This window comes from Python bivittatus, unplaced genomic scaffold, assembly GCF_059951505.1.
Source record: "Python bivittatus isolate LINGU-HERP-01145 unplaced genomic scaffold, Pbiv_v1 ctg000980_np1212, whole genome shotgun sequence".
NCBI lineage: Eukaryota > Metazoa > Chordata > Lepidosauria > Squamata > Pythonidae > Python > Python bivittatus.
In genome coordinates, this window is record NW_028277125.1 from 47,761,890 (window position 1) to 47,785,409 (window position 23,520).

Below are 23,520 nucleotides of genomic sequence, written 5' to 3' on the forward strand. Positions count from 1 at the left end.
TTAGCATAGTCTAACAAAGCTAACCTTAAATGTTTCAGCCTCATCTCCTACCAAGCCAGCAATGGCTGAATTGGGTAGCACAGGACCAAAATAAGGATCACTGACATTGGGATGGGACAAGAAGCTATTTTCCTCATCTGTTAAGGATCCATCTTCACCAGGAAGTTTGACAGGACTGAAACAGTAAGGAAAATAGTTTGGAAGAAGGATTCTTTAAACATGAGTTAAAACATGAACATTTGTTTTCAGTATTAGATAATCACCTTATTTATAAAGCATATTTCTATAATATGTGAAGTACAACAGAATATTTATACTGTATAATCTACAATAAAACATATATTTCATACTGTATATTCCACTAAGAGACATGGACTATATAGTTGCTTTCCAAAGACTACAGATTCCTATCAGAAAGCTTGTTCTATGTTTTCTAGCGTATCTTTTTTTGTTTTTAACATAAAATTATAATACTTACTTTGAAATCAAGATGTGCTCTTTGTTACTCCTTTCAATACTCCAAAGGGTAACAGAGGTCCCATTAAATAAACACAACTGATGCCAACTCATGGGATTAAAACTCATTGCAGTTACTTCTACCCCAGGTTGTGACTGACTACATAATAGAATTTTGTTCTGCCAATTCCTAATTAAAAGTGAAAGAAAGCAAATGCTTATTTGTTGTATTTGAAAAAGCATTCTGTCAATATATATTTTATCTCCAAAAATCCAGAAGTTATCCTAATGGTCAAAACAACAAAACAACATATAAATAAAACAAAAAGCAATAATCAAATTACACCTTGCAATATAGTATCAGTGGACAACAATTAAAATAGAAAAAGATGAAGCAAATGAAGCTTCAATATTCCTGCTGAACCTAATGAATTTTAGGTCCCTTTGAAAAAATTAACAGGCAAGTGCAGTAATAAATAAACTCAATCAATTTATTCAGAACTATGGCTGGAAAGCCAGTCAGTTGTAAACAGTCTTTTCTTATTTGCAGTTTTTTACATCGTGTTGAGGTTGGCACAACATGGTAGAGTAAAGGGTTGACAATGTTGTGCTTCAGTGATTTTTGGGAACACCACAAGTCTGGTTAGTTTATGGCATGGTGTAATGGTGGAACACAGGAACTTGGTTTATGTATTTATTTAAATAATTTATAGAGCCACCCATCTCACAGCAATGACTCTGGGTAGTGTACAAAGATTAAAACCGCCCAGATTGAGCCACTCAGAGTTGCTGGGAGTCGGGTGGCATACCAATTTGATTAATAAATAAAATTAATTAAAAAACACAAGAACTTATAAGCCATGATGCCCTGGCTAAAACAATCAACGATAAGGATTCATGTGAACTATAGGAATCTGGTAAAAACCATGATGAATATCACGTGTGTCATAACATCATGGAAATGACACACATCAAATTATTTGTCTCTCTAATCCCCCCCCCCCCATGAAGCCCATGATATGACCATAAATGATGTGATGAGGAAAAACAACAATAGCCTATTAGTTGACAGTGGGTAAAAACTTATCATTTAGACCTAAGTGTTTTTCTTGCAATTAAACAATGAGAAAAATGTTTTCCAGGCCTAAGAGTACAAGCAATCAGTTGGAAAAAATATGCAAAAAAGACATTTTAAGCCAAATGTTTCAAAATCCTAGCTAATCACTCTCACTTGGCTCTTCTTTCATGTGAGAGTAAATAAACTAACCAGGAACTTACCAAAGAGGAAAGGGTTATACTTGAACCTGGATCCTGGTTTTTTGCTCCCTAACAAGCTTAGAACCAGAAACCAACTTCAAACTCTGGCTTGCAGGAATCCAGCTTTCAGTGTAGTCTAAATTTTTCTGCTTTCTATCCTGGTAAATTCCTGGTTAGTTTAATCATTTCACTTGCAGAAAAAACCAAGTAGAAGCTATTGGATGTTATGCATTTGAGCACATTAGTTCATGAATACCACAGAAAGATAGCAATTCTGACCCATTTCTCCATATTAAACACATATAATCAACACTTACCATACTGAAAGGCAAAATTCAGGGAGCGAGGAATAAGTGGCCAGATAGGGACCTGTGTAACTGAATGCAAGCAAGGAGTAGTCTAGGCTGGCCTGCCCTAAAAGTTAAAGTAATATAGACTTTAAACCTTATTAAAATAGGTTTATTTAATATTTTTAATATTAGTAGTTTTTTAAAATTTAAAATAAATTAAATAGACTTAAAAATGTGTTGGTTTACAATATATGATATAGACTGGATGTGTTATTCCAGTCCATAATATATCATGTTGCTCTATTCCCACCCCACCCCAATCACATTATGGTACAGTGTGATGATGTATGAATCATCTCTGAATTAAGCTCATTAAAACCGCTTTAGTACCAGTGTAACATCCTTTTTTTTACCCCCTCAAAAATTTAAAGAAACACCTGAATTATGATCAATTCAAAAATTTATTTTAAAGTTTTAAGGGCAGCCCCACATAGTTTTCCCATCCTACTTATTTCCAAATCATATACAGTGCCTAAGTTTATTCCTCAGTTTTCAGCAGCTATTACTAGTTTTTCATCTCACTTTCCATTCTGTTCCATCTTTACTGAATTCACACATCATACAATTATTCTTTTAATTCACACATCATGCAATTATTCTTTTACATATTTTATGATTTATCATAATTAGATAGTGCCATCCAACCTGAGGAGCCCAACACCTGGGACTTTACCTTCAGTCACTTTATTATGTCTACCGTATCCTTTGGGGTTTTGTGGTAAATTATAGGAGTGGCTTAACATTGCCTTCTCCTGCATAGTATGAAATGATGCCTTTGCTGTTGTCACTAAAATGATCATCTACCTCCAGCATCTTTCTATATCAGTACTGCCTGCCTGCTTCCTTTAGCTGGGCAGCTGGAAATGACCTTCATGCCTAGGGTGATCTTACTGGGAGTATATATTCTTGGCATACATGCTTGGCATTCTTCACTCATCCTTCCTAGGAACACTCTGCTATCATGATGAGGCAGCACAGCAGTGCATGGGAAAAAATAAAGGACATAAAATATGAATTTTGATCTTCTATTTGACTGAATACTGACATAAGTATATGGCATAATGCTATATATATTAAAGTGCCCTCACACCCACCTTTTAATTTTGCTATTTTCTTTAGTCCTGGAAAAGTATAGATATAGATTGTAGGATTCAACTGCCGGTCAGAAAAAGCAACAATATTCTGGCTTGCATTCACTCCAAAGGCTCCAATACTTCCATACCGACACCGCAAGAATGATCTCTCTTGTGTTTCAATGTTAATAAAGATGATGTAATTGCCACAAGGATAACAAACAGTCCTGTTGTTGACAAATCCAACTTTTCTATTGGTGAATCCTTGTACCCACCTTGGAAAAAAAATATTTTAAATGAAAAGGATTATCTTTCATTATAGAGGACTAATCTCACTTATCAAGACTAGGGGAAGACACCAGATGAAGTGTTTCCTAGTGTTGTTTTTTTTTTTTTTAATGCTCTTGAATCAGTTTTGACTCCTGGTGACTGCCTGGACTAGTCCCTGCTGTTTCCCTGGCACGTTTTTCAGAAGTGATTTGCCATTGCCTTCTTCCTAGGGCTGAGAGAGTGTGTTTGGCCCAAGGTCATCCAGCTGGCTTTGAGCCTAAGGCATGACTACAGCTCACAGTCTCCTGTTTTCTAATCTGGTGCTTTAACCACTACACCAAATTGGCTCTTTCCTAGTGGATAGGTGGGAGATGGGAGTACCAGACCACCTTACCTGTCTCCTGAGAAATCTGTATGCGGGCCAAGAAGCAACAGTTAGAACTGGTCATGGAACAACCGATTGGTTCAAAATAGGGAAAGGTGTACGACAAGGCTGTATACTGTCACCCTGCTTATTTAACCTATATGCAGAGTACATCATGAGAAATGCCAGGCTGGAAGAATCACAAGCCGGAATTAAGATTGCAGGGAGAATCATCAACAACCTCAGATATGCAGACGATACCACCCTAATGGCAGAAAGTGAAGAAGAACTAAAGAGCCTCTTGATGAGGGTGAAAGAGGAGAGTGCGAAAGCTGGCTTGAAACTCAACATTAAAAAAAACTAAGATCATGGCATCTGGACCCATCAATTCCTGGCAAATAGAAGGGGTAGAAATGGAAGCAATAACAGACTTCATTTATTTGGGCTCCAAGATCACCGCAGACGGAGACTGCAGCCATGAAATTAAAAGACGCTTGCTTCTTGGGAGGAAAGCTATGGCAAGCCTAGATAGCATATTAAAAAGCAGAGACGTCACCTTGCCAACAAAGATCCGCATAGTCAAAGCTATGGTTTTTCCAGTAGTAATGTATGGCTGTGAGAGCTGGACCATAAAGAAGGCTGAGCGCCGAAGAATTGATGCCTTTGAACTGTGGTGCTGGAGAAGACTCTTGAGAGTCCCCTGGACTGCTAGGAGGTCAAACCAGTCAATCTTAAAGGAAATCAACCCTGATTGCTCATTGGAAGGATTGATAATGAAGCTCAAGCTCAGATACTTTGGTCACCTAATGCGAAGAGAGATCTCTTTGGAGAAGACCCTGATGATGGGAAAGATTGAAGGCAAAAGGAGAAGGGGACTGCAGAGGATGAGATGGTTAGATAGCATCACTGAAGCAATGAGCATGAAACTGAGCAAACTCAGGGAGGCAGTGAAGGACAGGAAGGCCTGGTGCAATATGGTTCATGGGGTCACGAAGAGTCGGACACGACTTAACAACTAAACAACAACAACAATCTAAATTATCAAACTGCTATTCCACAGAGTAAGAAGTATGGCTGGATATGAAAACTCAGAGACCTTCTTGGTGAGGAGATTTGAGACCTCCATCTTTCCACTTTTATAGGCTCTGCCAAGGCACTACACCATCCTTACTTTCACCATGCTCTGCTTCATACATTGTTTTTCTTCTTTAAAATTCTCACCTCTGCATTTCTGAGGATGTCATCAACTTCATCCAACCACAAAATCTAAGCCTTCTACTTTCTCACAGTCCATTCACTCTTCCTTCATATATTTGTTTTTAATTTAATCCTCATTCATTCTCTTTACACTTGCAGCTTTACCATTTTTCAACATTATCAAATCATTTATTTCTTCTTTTTTGCCTGTTTTTCCCCCCCTGACAACTCATTTATTTCAATCCCACTCTTCAATATAACGCTATCATTCCCATAGTAATATCTAAAATATTCTTTCCAACAGCCTCCCAGGACTCTTCCTAAGGCTGCTGGCATGAAAAAGAAAACACACAAATGGGCCCTCATTTTTTAAAAACAACGTGCAGTTGGTAGGTTAAACTTGTTTCCATGCAGGTTCCTCGAGAGATGGAAAAACACATGACAGACTAAAACCCGGTGGTCCTTATCTTACCAAAACCGGAGGTACTTTTATTTGTTTGCGGGAGAAAAAACATCTACAGAAGAAAATCGCATTGAGTTCTATAGGTCTTATTCCCAGATAAAATTCAATGAAGGTAGGGAACGAAAGGAAAAGTCTTTAAGAAAGCACATTTCGGAAACACCAGAAAGCCTCCCGTCCTTCTCCTTTCCCTTCATACTTGACTTCCAGCTCGGCTCTGTGCATCGGGGATACTGGGCGGCGACCGGCCCCTTTCAGGGGGTCCATGGTGCCCGCTGTCTTGCCAAGTCTCCGTCCAGCCGAGGCTGTTCGATGCCGTTTACATCCGTATCCTAGCAACCGCGAGCTGCTGTTCTGCGATTGGCTAAAGAAGATGCTTCCGCCTCTTCCTCCTCCTCCTCCCTTAGCCGTTGAAGCCCACGTGTTCCAAGTGGATTATAGAGCGGAATGAGAAGGGCCGTTTAAAAACATCTCTAAGGAATATCTTCTCTCTTAACTGCAGCTGTCCGGTCTGCCTTGACATGTAACCCCTTTTAATTCCCTTGTTTAATACGGTAAAAAAATAAGGTACTGTACATTAAGTTTTAAAATAAGGGGAAGTTTTGCTGCGCGCAGCAGTAACGTACGTGGGAAGAGCAGCAGTAAAGAAACGAGTGACGTTTGTTTTTTAATTCATTTTTCACACCCGCTAGTCTTACATAGTCTCCAGAAATGGAGCGGCATATAACCTGTAGTAATAACTAAATAAAATGAATAAATAAAAACCATTTGAAACAATGCCTATTTTAACAAGCTTTTGTGAATAATTGGCCACTTCAATAGAACATCTTGAGAGAGAAATTCACGGTGTGAGAATATTAGAAGGAAAGTTTGCATAATTATGATTTATTGAATAAACTAAAAATAATTAGGCTTACACAACTTGGTAAGCCATAAATCGTGGTTTATAAATTATTGTGGCTGCATTTACAAAGATCCAGAATTAGACATGCCACTTTATGACTTAACAGGGATGATCCAGGGCAGGGACCAGGTTCTTTTTTTATTATTAATTTTTATTGAAGAACAATACAAATTTAAGAAAAAGAGAAAAGAATAAAGAAAAGCGATGAATAGATAAAAAAAGAAAAAATATAAAGTGGCTTCTGATCTTCTTTACAGCAGTTACAAACAAATTTATCGTCTGTTCTCCCTTGTTTAACGTTACATCATGATTCCCTTCTTCCCATATTTTACTCTTTCTAATCATCAAATCCGTAAATCACCAGTTCATTTTTTTCCATTTTCAGCAAAAATTTCATAAAGGGTTTGCAGTCACTAATAAATGTACTTCTTGTCTTTTCCCTAATCAAACAAGTCAATTTTGCCATTTCTGCAAATTCTGTCATCTTCACCAACCATTCCTCCATTGTAGGTATTTCCGAATCTTTCCATCTTTGTGCATATAATAATCTCGCAGTAGTTACCAGATATAAAAACAATATTCCATGAGTCTTTTCTAGTTGACTGTCAACAACAACAAAAATTCTGGTTTCAGCTGAAAATCTTCAAAATTCTTTGTATCACTGTATGTATTTGGACCCAAAATTTTCTAGCTTTTTTTACAAGTCCACCATGCATGATAAAATGACCCTTCATGTTTTCCACATTTCCAACATAAATTTGAAGTACCTTTATACATCTTAGATAATTTTATGGTGTCATATACCAACAGTACATCATTTTGTAAATGTTCTTTTTTAAGTTATAACATAATGTAAATTTCAGCCCTTTCAACCACTTCTTCTCCCATTGGTCCATTGGTAATTGAATTGGTAACTGAAATTTTGGCCCGTGTTATAAGATACTCTATAAACTTGTTCTTCCATTTCAAATTTCAATAAAAGCTTATACATTTTGGTAATCACATGTTCATAATTTGTACATAATTTGTATATAATTTGTACAAGTACAACATAAACAATGCAGTCTCAAATTCCATCTTATATAATTCAATTGCAGTTGTCTTTTTGTCTAAGTTAAACCTTTCTCTTAATTGTATATATGAAAACTACTGAAAACTAAATCCCTCTTGATTTCATTTTAAGTTTACCATGTTCCTGAATTAACAACGTATCTTGATATGTTAACCATTTCTTTTTACCTGCTGTTTGTGTTCTATAAAGCACTTCTTATGCTGAAACTAACAAAGGCATCTTCTGGCACTGCCTGGGCTTGTATTTATTCCATACTCTCAATATGGCATTCTTAACATATTGGTTTTTAAAAACTACATTAATTTTATCATATCATAAAAAGCCTTGCTACTCAAACCTCAGATTGTGACCTTCTGATGCTAATATCCTTTTATTTCTCAAAAGCAACCACTCTTTCATCCAAACTAAGCAGCAGGCTGCAAAATACAATTTAAAATCAGGCAATCCCAATCCGCCTCATTCCTTTGCATCTTGGAGAATTTTAAATTTAACTCTTGATTTTTTTCCTTGCCATATAAACTTAGATATATCTTTTTGCCCCAGGCCAGGGACCAGGTTAAAAGCTCATTATGCTACAACAAATTCTTATTATGGCCTTCAGGCCAGAAAACACTACATGGAAACACATATACCTAAAATTATAGATATGAGTAAAAGATAGGCATAAAATGCAATAAAATAATAATGTATGTATACATTATTATATTATTTATAATATAATATTAATATAATATTAATATAATATTATAATGTATAATAATAATATGTGTATGTGTTTGGTTTTTATTCTATTTTTACTGTATTTTATATTGTTTTATTGTATTTTAATATTTATTGCTGTTTTATTGTGAACCACCCAGAGTCACTTTTTGTGAGATGGGTGGTATCTAAATTTGAAATAAAAATAAATAAAAATAAATAATATTAATATAATACAAATAATAGTGGCAATCACCAAGATTAGCATTAATCTTCAGTTACAGAGGTACAGAATCAGGCAACCTGGGAAGATAGGTCAGAGGCCCCTTCAGATAGAAGAAGCAACAAATAAGCATTGTGCTTTCTGCCAGGGTATTTTTTTTTTTTTAAATGGGATAATTGAATCTCATCCAAGATTCCCTGTAAAGAGAGCAACAGAGGAATACTTGGCTTAGGGATTCCATGGAGCTGTCCCTAAATGGGCATATGTGCTGCTGTACATGAACATTTTTATAGAGTCCAAGTTTTAAGCTAATAAATTAGAAGCTGGGTTTTTCATTTCTACATAACGTACCCATGAAAGTCAAGTCTCCTTCAAGTTCAGATCACCTCTTGGTAGTTTCCTGGACATTCCATGTAGTTTTCTTGGATATGGTTTCCATATTTCCCTTCCCCCTGCCCATGCCCCAGAATTTCTTGATGATCTCCCATCCAAGTTTCTGTCATTCTATAATTTCATATAGAAATATTTGTGTTCTGTTGCTCAGTCTGTGGAGCTATTGGTATGCCCCCTCTCCTCTGATGACATCTCTCTGCCCTGCGTAGCTATTTTCAGAATGTCTGCATCCAAAAAAAGAAACATGTCTACTTAAAGCTTGAACCCTGCTATGTTTTGTGAAGCAGGTCTCATTACATGGGTTATTTCTGGATCTCTGATAAATGGTGCTCTGAAACACCAATTCCTATCCACACGTGCAACCAGCAAACCAATGGTAGGGTAGTGGTCAAAGAAGACAAGTGAATCAATGAATTTCCTTTATTTCCCTCCACGGTGGACTGGTGAAATGCTGGATTTAAAAAAAAAATTACAAGTTCACTGATGGACCTTTCTTTCTTTTTCTTTATTAATGAGTGAAATTAACAAGAGTTCTGCCTGTTTTCCCTTCTAAGGCAAACCACAGGAACAACAGAAAGGCCACCTTGAGCTCAAGAAGGAAAATGCAGGAAATAAATCTAATAAATATGGTTTACACAAATAAGTTCTTTTGTTTAATAGCTTAATATGTTCTGTGAATCCAGCCAATTATAGGTTGGTTTATGCTTCTTGATAAAACAAACCATGGCTTATTGCAATTGATCCCACTCTCAGTCTTCCATGGTCAGAACAAATGCTGAACCAAAATGATTAAATAATTGTGCTCCTCCAGTAATCTGGTGATGATGCAGGAAATAATTCCAGGAGAACATGACACAAAGAATCTGCAACTTTTCTAGAGCATGTTTTGCAGTAACATAGTTTTTCCCAACCTGCAATTCTAGGAGTTGCAATCCCAACAGGCCTGGTGGGCACCTGCTTGGGAAAAGCTGATCTACCTTGGTCATCCTTTGATCTGGAAATTCCATACATTCAGATATGTTTTCTTTTGCTAATATTTTCTAAAACTGAGATTTGAAACTGGTTGCAAGTTTAAATTGTTAAAGTATTGACAATTTTAGCTGCTATTAGTGGGAGTAGGGCAAACATCTTTTTGATGATAAACATATTTTGAAACCCTATTTGGCAACAATGTGCAATACTCAATGAATTCAGTGATCTACAATTTAGAACCAACCAGGTTTGAGTTCCTTTGCAAACCAGGAATAAGAGGAAAACATACTTCAAAACTGCTGAGTGGTGTTTTCTGAAAAAGCATTAATTCTTTTATAAACCTACCCTCAGATATGTGCTCTTATTTCTATTTTATTATTGTTACAGATTTGTTATACATCTTTAAAATATATTGTGTACGTTATGAGGTGTGTCAATAAAATCAGCATTTCACTGATATAAAAGCTGTTTTGGGGGTGTATTTCTTCTACTACTAATTTGCTTTTTAATGCAAGAGTTTGGAGAGGAGGGGAGATTGAATGTGCACCATCTTTTTGCTTTTATTCTCTACTTCTGTTCATGATTTTAAGTGTCCACAGCCAGAAAGCATGGTTTTAACTTTGAAATGACATGCATGAGACAAAAGTTTTATTGATTTATTTACACAAATATTTGTATACCACCCCACAGATTCTGGGCACATTACCAGAGTCCAAAAAACCTCAAACCCAACAACAAAAATCATCCAATTGATAGATTTTATATAATTGCATACACATATATTTCATATTTAATATTTACACACACACATATATATATACTTACATTTAGTATTGAAACATTTAGGCTTTTATTAAGGGTTTCTGAATCCTGTTTCCTTCAAGTTTGTAAGTTTGGAGGCCTTTTTCACTAACCTTGGTAGATAAGAAGCTGTACATTCCAAGGATGGTATTTCCTAGGGAAAAAGTGTTTAGTTAATGGTCAAGGGGCCTGGAAAGGAAGGAAGTTCCTAATATGGAATGATACTGAGGTGGGAAATGAATGACTGAGTAAGGGGTAGTATTCTGAAGGAGGAGCTGGATGAAATGTATATATTGTGCCAAAAGGAGGGGGTCAAGCGCAGCCGCCCATCTATCAGCTTGCTGTCATTGCTTTTGCTCTTGGGTGAAAAATAAAGAGCTTAATTTCATGCAACTGCTGGTTGCCTCTTTGATCCCGGCTCAGAAACAAACTGGTAAGAAATAATTCTAACACAATAATCAGCAGCATGAATAAAAAACAATACACTACAATATACTTTCATTTAAAATATAGCTGCTGATGATAGTTGCACATGCAGCGCCTTGGTTGCCTATCTACCTATGTCATCAGGCAAGTTGCTTGATTTACACATCATGTTGCATCGTAACGCCCGGTGTTTGGTTTGGGCTTAGGATAAGGTGCAGGTCACTGGGGTTTACACGGCATGACTTATACTGTAGTCTAACCTGATGTGGAATGTTTTGAATTCTGCTAAGAAAATGACATGCAGTCGCCCCCACGCACGTAAAGCGAAAATAAAAATGGGTAGAGGATTTACCGCCCTGTTCTTGTACCTTTTACTTTCTGTATTTGACATACAAAGGTATATTTACATAGTAGATGGAATCTGTACTCTTACGCAGAGCCTTACAGTTAAGCCGCACCTGTACCCCAGAGCTTACTACGCCAGAAGTATTTACCACGGTAGTAAGATATCAATCCGCTGTGCCCTCCAAGCTGTTTACTTCAGGTCGACCACCTCGCGTCAGAGCTCTTTTGCCTTCAGCGGAGAGAGGCGGGGCATAGTAATGAAGAGGGAGGAGCCAAGCGGTGTCGAGGTGCTGGTGGAGAGAAAAGGCGGAGGCTTATGGAGAATTCCGACATAGTCTTCTGGTTCCGTTTTCTGTTTGGTGGCACGAAGAAAGATGTCTGGAGAATTCGCTAGAAGCTTAGGAAAAGGTGAGAAAGCTCCTTGATTCGGGGAGGACCACGTTTATGTAGTTCAGCTGGTTTAAGACAATCCTAAATTTCTAGCGCTGTGGGAGTTGGTATGGTCATCGGTTCGGTAAAGGCTGTTCTATGGCCTTTCCGATGTCGGTTGGTTACCGTTTTTCAGGAGTTGGGGGATGACAGGCAGTGGTGGTTTTCGGGGCGTATCGTGCCGTTATGGATGTTACCCCTGATCCGCAGTCTTGTGTGGACAGAGGAGATGAATGGGTTTCATCATTATTAGGATAAAAAGTGCTACACTTCTAAAATTGTACAGCCAAATATGTGTTTTAGAATGCATATGCAGAACATGTCTTCTGTAAATTTGTGTTGAATTCAGTGAAATTTATATATGCAGCCTTTACCCTAATATATTTACTGTATACATGTTAACATATATTAAACTTGAGTGCACAAAATTGCTTATAATTTGGCCAATAAGGATTACTCTTAACAAAAGCATGCTTGTATTTTTGGCACTCATTTCTTTCTATTGTGACACAAAATAAATGTAAATATTTGTACTCATAAAACACATGAAGTTTGGGTACTTTTAATCTTGGTTTACTGAATTAACTTTGTTTGGATTTCTGCAACAGACTGAACTGAACAGGAAACACACTGGGTGAATTTGTACAATACACTGAGCCATAAACACATTCCACAGGCTTAGCATATTGTATGAAGACAGGCTGGATAAAATAAGCTATTGGAATGAATAACAATAATGACCAGGTATAGTAAGAAGATATAGACCAGTGTTGTCCAAACTTGGCCACTTTAAGATGAGTGGACTTCAACTCCCAGAATTCGCCAGCCAGCCTTTCCCCATGCTGGCTGGCGAATTCTGGGAGTTGAAGTCCACTCATCTTAAAGTGGCCAAGTTTGGACAACACTGATATAGACAGTACTTGTTTCCAGAGTCTTCTTTATTTCCTACCCTTTTTTCCCTTTTTGTACATTATCCTCCTTCATGCCCTATTTTCTGCGTGGCTTATTGTTTATCTTCAGCATAGAATCTAGTTTTTGTTAATTCTGACTGGAGATTTGTACTTGTCTTTCAGAAAGCGCTGCTCCAGGGCCAGTGCCTGAAGGAGTCATCCGTCTCTACAGTATGCGTTACTGCCCTTTTGCACAGAGAACACGACTCGTCCTGAAAGCCAAAGGAATCAAGTATGATCAGATACTCTGTCTCCTATATTCATTTGGACTTAGTTTAAAAGTATCAAACTTCTTTTTAGTTGAAAATTAAGCAGCTATTTGGTACATATTTGGGCTTATAAAAATTGTCTTCCAAGAGACATGTTACCTGCCTTCTTTTACGCTATAATAACATTTTCAATTTCAGGTTTGTTCCTCAGTTAAATAGGGGATTCTGCTCCAGAAAGATTTCACTTGGGAACCCATTTAAAAATATAATAGGGAAGTTGATGGATAACTTAATGGAAGGTGGATGTTGCTTTGTTGTAAATTCCTGACAAATATTTCTGTGGCTCTGATTGCCTATCTTATGCTGCATATCAGCATATGCTGTTTTCCTGGCCATTTGCAGGATTTCTTGCTGCTGATTGGAAGTCATCTTGTCAGAACTGATTGCATTATTTTTAATTATTAATTAATTAAATTAATTAAAGAGTATTGGTCTTCGAATGCAATGTAGTATTTTAGGCATAGAGTTGACTAAGTTACATTCCTTTTTTGGATTCCAAGGCAATTTGGCATTTGGTTATATTTTTAATAGTGTCCCCTCTCTCTTTCTACATAGTGAGTCAGTATGTGCCTATGGTCTATTTAATTATATTGGTAAGCTGTTTTTTGTATGGACAATCATAGGACATGCTTTTTTTTTTAAACTGTCCTCCATGTCATACAAGTTGATAAAGTCAGGTGTCTAGAGATGAGCTTGACTTCTGGTGGCTTCATAGACAGGTTCTAGTCCCACCTTAGGCATGAAAGCTGGCTGGGTGACTTTGGGGCAGTCACTCTCTCTCAGCCCAACTCACCTCACAGGGTTTTTGTTGTGGGGAAAATAGAAGGAAGTAGGAATATTAGCTATGTTTGCCATCTTGAGTTATTTATAAAAATAATAAAGATGGAATTGAAAAAAAAATGAAAGTGATTAGTCTTTGCTCTTCCAGGGTGGGTTTTTTAAATTCCCAGGTGATTTCTTAACCTAATACTAATGAAGACTGCTCCTGTTGAGCTTCTGAGATCAGCTAGGTGCTACCAAAAGATGAAGCTTGTTTTACCATTACCTTAATAAATGGTGATTAGACTTTAGGGAAAGGTTACTGTGAAGTAACTCAAGAGAGGGTTACTCTCGTAGCCATCCCATGAGATCCGATAGGGTGGGCACGGTCTGAATCCTTGTTCCAAAACCTTACTGAAAGAAAGAAAAGAATATAGTGTCAGACTGCAAATGCAAGCCGCAGGCACTAACTGCTCTGGTTGGATGGGGCAGAGACAGCCTTACATAGAGGCACACAAATGCATCCATAAAATCAGAATCTAAAAATCTTCTCTTCCAGTTTCCAAGAGTTATATTACCATGTCGCATTTTGCAAACTATATATAGTAGGAAATTACTAGTCATAGCTTTGAACCACCTCATTTTTACAGACTGTTTTAGTAACAGACTGTTGAAAGAATTAATCTTGTGGTTTCTTCATCTCATTCTATTTAGCCATGAAATTGTTAATATCAATTTGAAAAACAAACCAGAGTGGTTTTTTGAGAAGAGCCCATTTGGAATGGTCCCTGTGCTAGAAACAAGCAAGGGTCAGCTGATCTATGAATCTCCAATCACTTGTGAATATTTGGATGAAGCTTACCCAGAAAAGAAGTTGTACCCTGTGGACCCTTATGAAAAAGCTTATCAGAAAATGCTCCTGGACTATTTCTCCAAGGTATTACTGAAACATAGCAGAAAATTCATTTTAGTGTGGAAGATTAGAATAAAACTAATAGATTGATATTTTGATAATATATTGATAAATCTGCTTGAGAATATGGTTTTCTTCTTCCTTGAAGCTTTATATGTGTTTGAATAGGCAAAATGAATTCTACAAAAGAAGAAATTCATTCATGGAAGAAAGGTAATGAACCATCTTAAGATAACTGGGCAATGCAATCACATGCCAGGTGGTAATCTAAGCTTTAAATTATGAGGGACTCAGTGCTTCAAAACCTAGCTTCTTCTGCTATAATGTACTCTCTATGATATCTTGCAGAAATACAGCCTAAAATGTGAAAATTTGATTAGAAGCATTATTACAAATATATGAGGTAAAGTTGGGAAAATAGGTCAAAGGTCTGTAGTGATTCTGGGAGATTTGTGAATTCTAGGTGGAGAGGCAAAATAGGATTTTGTTATCTAACTATACTCTTTGAACCAGACTCAGAGCAGCCTCAATCTGAGTGGTATAGTGAAGGGCAAAGAGTTTGTTAGTTGAGGGATTTGTGTTTCATCTTCTGTCTTCCCAAATATTAGTCATTCCATGTCTGTGTTGATACCTTACATCAGTGTTTCTCAACCTCAACAATTTTAAGATGTATGGACTTCAACTCCTAGAATTCCCCAGCCAGCATTCTGGGAGCTGAAGTCTACGTATCTTAAAGTTGCTGAGGTTGAGGAACACTGCCTTAGATGATTTACTAAAACATTTGAAGAACACATTCAAGATTTTGTGATCACTCCATGAAAATTCTATGTTTGCTTAATAAAAGGTCTTTTGGAAGAATAACTTGTTACCCTGTAAAGTGTATGCAATATGATGAGTCTGAATCTGAACAAAGGAATAAACAGGGAGTACTTTAGAGAACCATTACTATCATTCATATCTCATATAAGGTAAATGAAAGGTACATGGTTTTAAAAAATTCTTCCTAAGTTCTGAATGCTTCATAACTCTAAGCTATACTGGATGTGATTAATGCTGCCTTATTGAAAAGGATGGCAAAGCTATGATCTTGGGACTATCTATAGGAGCTGTTGTTAAGTAAATACAGGTAGTCCTCGGTTATGACCACTCATTCAGTGACCATTCAAAGTTATGAGGGCACTGAAGAAGTAGTGGTTACAACCAGTCCTCTATGTTCCAGCCATCCCATCACTCCCGTGGTCACGTGATTGCAATGTGGGTGCTTGGCAACCGGCTTGTACTTATGACGGTTGCAGTGTCCCAAGGTCATGTGATCGCTATTTATGACCTTCCCTGCTGGCTTTCCACAAGCAAAGTCAGTAGGGGAGCCTCCCCTGCCCCTCACGCATCCTCTTCCACCATGCTTCTCTGCCACTTGTGCATCCTCTCCCACCCAGCAGCAGCCACCCCAAGCCCTGCTACGTTTGTGCTGCACCTCCCCAGCCACCCGCACACCCCCTTGCTCCCTGTCCCACCCGGCAGCAGCCACTTACCTGCCTGCTGGCCTGCTTGCAAGCCACCTGGGAATAGCAACTTCCTGCTGGCTTCCCCACTGGCTTTGGTTGTTGGAAGCCGGCAGGAAGTGGCAAGGAGATGCTTACTTAATGATCCGCAATCCTCGCTTAATGACAGCAACGGGGACTGCAAGGATTGCCATTGCTAAGCAATGTGGTCATGTGACATTGCACTTTACAATCGCATTGCTTAGAGATGGAAATCGTGGTTTCAATTGCCATTATAACTTGAGGATTACCTGTATCTGGAACCCATATGATCCACTTTTGTCTATAAGGACAATTTGTCTTCTCTAATGATAATGAGATTGTCTCTTATATTCTCACAGGAACCTTTTGTTTCTTGAATGAAAATGCTATACCTTTGTACACCTTGATAATGTACCATTTTTTATTTACTTAGCTACCTCCAATAAGTCACAAGCATTTACTGGCTATCAAGAATGGGGAAGATACATCAGCACTGAAAAATGAGTACCAGGAAAAGCTTCTCAAGCTTGAAGAGGTAAAGAGTTAATGACCTTAATTCTTTCAGAGCAAGCAATGAAACATCATTATGAATTACAGCAGCCTTCCCCAATGTGGTGCCTTCCAGATATGTTAAGAATCCTGTTAACTGTGCTGACTTGGAGATTTATGAATTGTAGGCACAATAGTTCTGGAGGACATGAGATGTTGGAGAAGAATGAAGTAGAGAGTTCCTTGCATTCCTTGTATACTGATTGGCCTAGACTGGTGAACTTTTCTATTCTGTCCTCATAAGTTATAGCCATTTTAAAGACAATGTTGCTTTTTATTGTCTGATCCTAATAGTAGAGGGTCACTTGTATAGAGGGCCACCAAACTGTCCGGTCTTGTTTGAATACAAGTAGTCCTTGACTTAACATTAATTCAGCGACCGTTCAAAGTTATGACAGTGCTGAATGGATGGTGGTTATGACTGGCCTCTTGAGTTTTGGCCATCCCAGCACCCCCACGGTCATGTGATCATGATCTGGGCACTTGGCTATCCATTTGCACTTACGGCCGGTTGCCAAGTGTCCTGTAATGATGTGATTGCCATATACAACCTTCCCTCCCAGATTCCCCAGAAAGTCAGTGGGGAAGCTGGCAGGGAAGGTTGCAAGTTGCTGGGATAAATCTCCCCCACCCATGCACCCTCCCCACTGGTCTGTTCTCACGCTGCACTGGCCACTTGTGCACCCCCATGCACCCTCCCCACCCACCCTGACCCTCCCCCGCACTCCCAAGCACCCCCTCACCCAGCAGCAGGCACTTACCTGCCTGCTGGCCTGGGACTTGCAACTTATTGCTGGCTTCCCCACTGACTTTGGTTGTGGGAAGTTGGCAGGAAGTTGCCTCACCTAGGAACTGTGGAAATCAGTTAATGACGGCAGCCAGGACTGGAGGGATTGCCTCATTGCTTAGTGATGGAAATTCCGGTCCCAATTGTCATCCTAAGTCGAGGACTACCTGTAACTTCAATTTATATGAAGTTGCCTGATTCTGTCCCCTAGAGGGAGCCATTCTCATACTTGAGTAGATGTGGTTTTGTCTGAGACTAGCAATGGAGGCGAATATGTCTGAGACTATTCCAGGCAAGTTGCTTTTTTTACAGGGACGCTACATGACACAGTCTTACGACTTATCTAACTTATAAAAAGTAATTTTTATTTTAAGAGAAGGGAGAATCAGACCAGCATGAACTCAGAGGTGTACATGTTTTTACCACTGTGCTTCCACAGAAAGGGGGCTTACAGATTCAGTAGAATGTAGAATGGCAGAGCACTGTAAAGAATCCACAAAGCAGCATTACTAGGAATCACGTTTTAGCTGTCTTTCCATCATTGTCCCAAGCTTCAGTGATATGGACTTACTTTATGACTCCCTTCCTGAAATCCTAGCAGAAGCCAAATTCATGTGCTGCTTCTGCAGAGATGTAAAGTTCATCTCACTCTCAGTGATTCACTGTTTCTCCCTATGGACTTGTTAGTTTTTAGGATTCTAACAGTTTATCCATTTGAACGTATTGGACAGATTCCTATTAACATCCTTTTTGGTATTCCTAACTTCAGCTAGGAAGGTTAGCAAACTAATGGTGTTCTATGTGAGAGATCTGCACGTATTTCATCAAGATAAGGTGGTGTGAAGATCAGACCTTTGTTTTGTGTCCAAGAAGAATTCTCAATTCTACTGAACACAAAAGATTATATCCCCTGATTTCTATCCAGTCCCCTTCCTTTCTACAGAATGAACCTGGTACAAGTTAAATGTGCACACAGTATTAAGAATATACCTCAAGCATACCCTAGACAGGTAATTGTCTATAGCCTAGATGACAGGACACCTGGACAGATGAATTACACAATCCACTATCAGCAGGTAGCTTAGGGAAGGCATTGCTCTGCCATACTCAGCCAGCAAGAAACCTCCCTCTTGCATCATGCTCCACTTGATTAGGGGTGCAGGTACAATAACAGTTCAAACATCAGGGCTCCCAATAATGGCAGTGACTTGGATGGTACCACCTATATTAATTAAACTTTATAAGATAGGCAAGTTTAGCTCTGCAGATCTAGCCTTTGGTTGCATGGTGATTGATACAGAGAGTGTTTTAATTTCTACTCCTCCTCCTTGGGAATAGTGGTATGGCATACCCCTTTCCTGGGAGCTCTCTTTTCAATAACTGGAATGGTTGTTGGGTTTACCAAAAAGTACTTTTCTGGTCATTAAAAGTTGGAACTGATAGTGTTTCCTTTTGAAAGGAGGCTAAATAAAAGACTTTAAGCAAACAAAGGTCATGTTATTAACTACTATATTTGTTATCTGTTAGAATACTAATGAATTATTCAGAAAAGAAGGAGTTGAACTACATTCAGCTGAAATCTACACGCAACTGGTGGGAGAAGTTTTTTCCATAGGACAGGAAGAAATTTTTAACTTATGCTTTCTCATTAGAATAGTTAGAGATAACCCCTTCCTGCCAACTCTATCTTTCAATGACCAGAAAGATACTTCAGAGTAAGCCAAATTGCCATTTTGACACAACACAAACCATGGTTAAAATACATTTGGTTTACTGTGATGTGCAGTTCAATTTTCTGAAGAGAGACAGACAAGAAAGCAGTACATCTACTCTTTATGTAGGAAAACATACTTCTGAGGCTGTTTCTTCTGCTAGCTCTCTTTACTAATCAATGCCTTCATTTCTGTCCATATTCTGCCCTGTTAACAAAATAGTATAAATAAGAATTAAGTCTTACTGGTGCATTAACATATATTTTTAAAAACCCTAAAATTTAAATCATTCTAAAGGAGATGGAACATCCCTGATAACTTAGACTTGCGCATGGAGAAAGTAAAGTCTATGCAGACTGTTAGCAGTGGAAGTAAATTTGTAGTAGGGGTGTGCAAAACATTTTGTTTCAAACCAGTTTGAGTGCAAGACTTGGCAAAATTTCATGAAACTCGCTTTGCAAAGTGAGTTATTTCAGGCATTCTTGAAGCTTTGGGAAATTTTTGAATTTGAAACACAGCTGATCTGAACTCAAAACACTTCCAAGAACCAGCTGCTTGAATTGATCAGAGCTTGAGCCTCATGAAGTTCCATGCTTGATATTGTTTGCAGTGAAAATGTCTTCATACTCCTAATTTGTAAGATTGTTTCAGGTGGTGGTCCTGCTTTTGGATAAGAGAGATCCTAAGTATTACAGAGGCAGAATAATTCCTGCCTAGGTCCCTTTCCACTTTCTACCTTCTGTTTCCACTTCGTTTCACTTTTATAATTACTTCTGCTTATAAGCAATTCTAAGATTTTTTCCCTCATAACTTCTTTAAAAGCTCATTTTATTCTTATTGTAACAGTCCCATATGTTCTAGTTTTAACTCCAATAGTTTATTTTTACAGAACAGATTTTGGGTTTTGGGGAAAGGAATCTGTTATGGAACTAACACCTCTGTGTCTGTTGCATTTCTTAAAATCTGGATTTATTTTTTTTCTATACCAACCAGAATTAACATGATTGGGTAGCATGGAAATAATTTAAATAAATACATCAATTTGCATACGATCCAGAATAAGAATTGTAACGAACCATTTTTTAAAATCTTTCTTATATTTCCCTACCCAGTTTTGTAAGTATTGTGTCAGGCCTAGCATTTTATTTAGAAATGCCACATCTTCCTGTTTCTTAGATTCTTGGAAAGCACAAAACTAAGTTCTTTGGTGGAAATTCAGTATCCATGATTGATTATCTAATCTGGCCATGGTTTGAACGGATGGAGGCCTTCCAGTTACTTGAGTAAGTGCTTTGAATCTTTTATACTTTTTGCTCTTAAATCTAGTGCCTGGTTACTTTTGGGATATCATTGCCAGGAAAGCTGTACTAGCCCCATTTGTTTTATTTATAATTTACATGGAAGTGATGTCATTAGGCAAAAGAGAATAGGAGAATCATGCTTTTTTTCTGTTTTGAATGTGTCCATTACTCTTCTACCTTTGCTGTCTCAAGGAAGTAAATGAGATACATTTTTCTGAACTAGAATTAGCCTGTTCAGTTTGGACTATCATTTTTTTCCCCCCATGACAGATAATGCCCATGTTCATACTTTGAATTAGGTAAGATTTAAATGAGTCTCTTGCCATTCTGCTCTTCTGAGTTAGTAAATCAGAAATTAATACAGTATTCTGCAAAAGTTTTAGCCAGGTGTGAAAAAATGCTGTAAAGTAATGCTTTCAAAAATATATATTGTAATTATTTATATTTATCAATTTACAAAATGCAAAGTGAGCAAACAGAAGAGAAATCTAAATCAAATCAATATTTGGTGTGACTACCCAAACCAACATCAATTTTTACACTTGCACACTTTGTACACTTGCACAAAGTCAGGGATCTTGTTAGGATTAGAGTCAGGTGTACGATTAACCAATTATACCAAGCAGGTGCTAATGATCATCAATTTCATATGTAGGTTGAAACACAGTCATTAACTGAAACAGAAACAGCTGCATAGGAGGCTTAAAACTGGGTGAGGAACAGCCAAACTTGGCTACTAAGGTGAGGTTGTAGAAGACAGTTTCAGGTCATAGGTCATTCACCATGGCAAGACTGAGCACAACAAGAAGATGCAAGGTAGTTATACTGCATCAGCAAGATCTCTCCCAGACAAAAATTTCAAAGCAGACTGGGGTTTCAAGATGTGCTGTTCAAGCTCTTTTGAAGAAGCACAAAGTAACGGGCAACGCTGAGGACTGTAGACGCAGTGGTTGGCCAAGGAAACTTAATGCAGCAGGTGAAAGACACATCATGTTTATTTCCCTTCGACATTGGAAGATGTCCAGCAGTGCCATCAGCACAGGACTGGGGGAAATGAGTGGGACCCAGATATACTCATCTACTGTCTGGAGAGATCTGGCCAGAAGTGGTCTTCATGGAAGAATTGCGGCCAAAAAGCCATACCTCCGATGTGGAAACCAGGCTAAGCAACTCAACTATGCATGAAAAAATAGGAACTGGGGTAAAGAAAAATGGCAGTAGGTGCTCTGGACTGATGAGTCCAGATTTGAAATATTTGGCTGTAGCAGGAGGCAGTTTGTTCGCTGAAGGGCTGGAGAGCAGTACAATGAGTGTCTGCAGGCAACAGTGAAGCATGGTGGAGGTTCCTTGCAGGTTTGGGGCTGCATTTCTGCAAATGGAGTTGGAGATTTGGTCAGGATCAATGGTGTCCTCAAGGCTGAGAAATACAGGCAGATACTTATCCATCATGCCATACCATCAGGGAGGCATGTGATTGGCCCCAAATTTATTCTGCAGCAGGACAACGACCCCAAACATACAGCCAATGTCATTAAGAACTATCTTCAGCGTAAAGAAGAACAAGGAGTCCTGGAAGTGATGGTTTGGCCCCCACAGAGCCCTGATGTCAACATCATCAAGTCTGTCTGGGATTACATGAAGAGACAGAAGGATTTGAGGCAGCCTACACCCACAGGAGATCTGTGGTTATTTCTCCAAGATGTTTGGAACAACCTACCTGCTGAGTTCCTTCAAAAACTATGTGCAAGTGTACCTAGAAAAATTGATGCTGTTTTGAAGGCAAAGGGGAGTCACACCAAATATTGGTTTGATTTAGATTTTTCTTGTTTGCTTACTTTGCATTTTGTAAATTGATAAACATAAACAATTACAATATATATTTTTGAAAGCATTCTTACTTTACAGCATTTTTTCACACCTGCCTAAAACCTTTGCACAGTACTGTAGCTTTGGAACAAACAAGAATATTGAGACAGTTTCAAACCAGAGACCTCTGGTCCTCTGGCTCACAGATGGAAGTAGAAAGCTTGGGCTAGATTATTTTAACACTGTAATTCCTACCATATGGTCATTGTCAGCAATGCTTTTTCAGATACTCCTTTGAAAGTTTGGGAAGTCAATCATTTTGACTTGTTATATATGCTGGAAAACCCTTATAATTTGAACTGATAGAATTTGGAAGTAATGAAATAATGCATTTGATCTAAACTGCAGCTATCTGGCTGTATCTGTAGCACTTTCCTTAAGGAGGAGGCCAAACACAACAAAAATTTAGAACCATATTTCTTTCCATATACACTTAGGAATGTAAAAAAGTGTCTTGAGCCATCTTATTCAATACATTCTCCACCCTGATTAATGAGGATGGGATTTCAGACACAGGTCTTTCCCAATTTTATTTGGACATTGAACCGGGATCCCTTCTGTATTATGTAGTATGGGTATGCTACTGAACCCTACCTTAATGGCAGCATGACCAAAAACAGTTTCCTCAAAGTTTCACTGTTACCTCAAATCTTTTTCTGTTCTTTTACAGATGTTTGGACCATACTCCAATGTTAAAATGCTGGGTTGATGTGATGAAGCTAGATCTGGCTGTTCAGGCTACGATAACCGATCCTCAAATCTGTAAGGGCTTCCTTGAGCAATATTTGAAGAATAGTCCTGAGGCCTGTGACTATGGGCTCTGAAAACTATGGAAAGTTTTTTCAGCGGATGTCAAAGGGTATTGGCAGCTATTGCTCCAGCATGTCATCTGATATCTGAAATGCTTTGTTCAGCTTTCATGTGTTTTGTGTTTTGCTATTCATTGAGTATATAACTGGACTGAAATGATAATTATCTGCAGTAAAGGTTTTCCCTTCAAAAGAAAAATACCCAACATTGGTCAGGAAGAAAACCTTTTTTATCCTTATGTTCTACCAATCAAAATGGCAATGTTGACTTTTTTGCCTTCTTTATCAGTTTAGGATAGACATCAGTTTGGCTTTGTCTCTGTTTGGAAACTGATTATTGCCTTTCAGGAATAAAAACACTTCAAACATGAGGTTTCCTTTTATGTGCAGC

The 23,520-nt window shown here is 38.1% G+C and overlaps 2 protein-coding genes across 2 annotated transcripts in view; one reads left to right on the forward strand and one right to left on the reverse strand.

Annotated features, from left to right (window-relative positions):
* CFAP43 (cilia and flagella associated protein 43) overlaps positions 1 to 11,496 on the reverse strand; it is a 77,373-nt gene extending 65,877 nt beyond the window's left edge. The window contains exons 1-3 of the mRNA XM_088132515.1: positions 10,516 to 11,496; positions 479 to 646; positions 25 to 175 (exon numbers count right to left, since the gene is read on the reverse strand). Coding sequence (XP_087988641.1) covers positions 25 to 175; positions 479 to 646; positions 10,516 to 10,517 — 321 coding nt within the window. The 5' untranslated portion in view covers positions 10,518 to 11,496. The remainder of the gene's footprint in view (positions 1 to 24; positions 176 to 478; positions 647 to 10,515) is intronic.
* A 17-nt stretch (positions 11,497 to 11,513) lies between these two features.
* LOC103049858 (glutathione S-transferase omega-1) lies at positions 11,514 to 23,500 on the forward strand. The gene is made up of 6 exons (XM_007443115.4): positions 11,514 to 11,670; positions 12,765 to 12,873; positions 14,384 to 14,606; positions 16,539 to 16,640; positions 20,330 to 20,436; positions 22,991 to 23,500. The coding sequence occupies exons 1-6, from the start codon at positions 11,637 to 11,639 to the stop codon at positions 23,142 to 23,144; spliced, it is 729 nt and encodes a 242-aa protein (XP_007443177.1). The 5' UTR covers positions 11,514 to 11,636; the 3' UTR covers positions 23,145 to 23,500.
* The last annotated feature ends 20 nt before the right edge of the window (positions 23,501 to 23,520 follow it).

What these genes read in the sequence shown, in the direction of transcription:
- LOC103049858 (XM_007443115.4), top strand. Translation starts at nt 11,637, where the DNA reads ATGTCTGGAGAATTCGCTAGAAGCTTAGGAAAAG. An exon ending in CTGAAAGCCAAAGGAATCAA is followed by an intron (nt 12,874 to 14,383) that starts GTATGATCAGAT and finishes CATTCTATTTAG; the next exon opens with CCATGAAATTGTTAATATCA. An exon ending in GAGGCCTTCCAGTTACTTGA is followed by an intron (nt 20,437 to 22,990) that starts GTAAGTGCTTTG and finishes GTTCTTTTACAG; the next exon opens with ATGTTTGGACCATACTCCAA.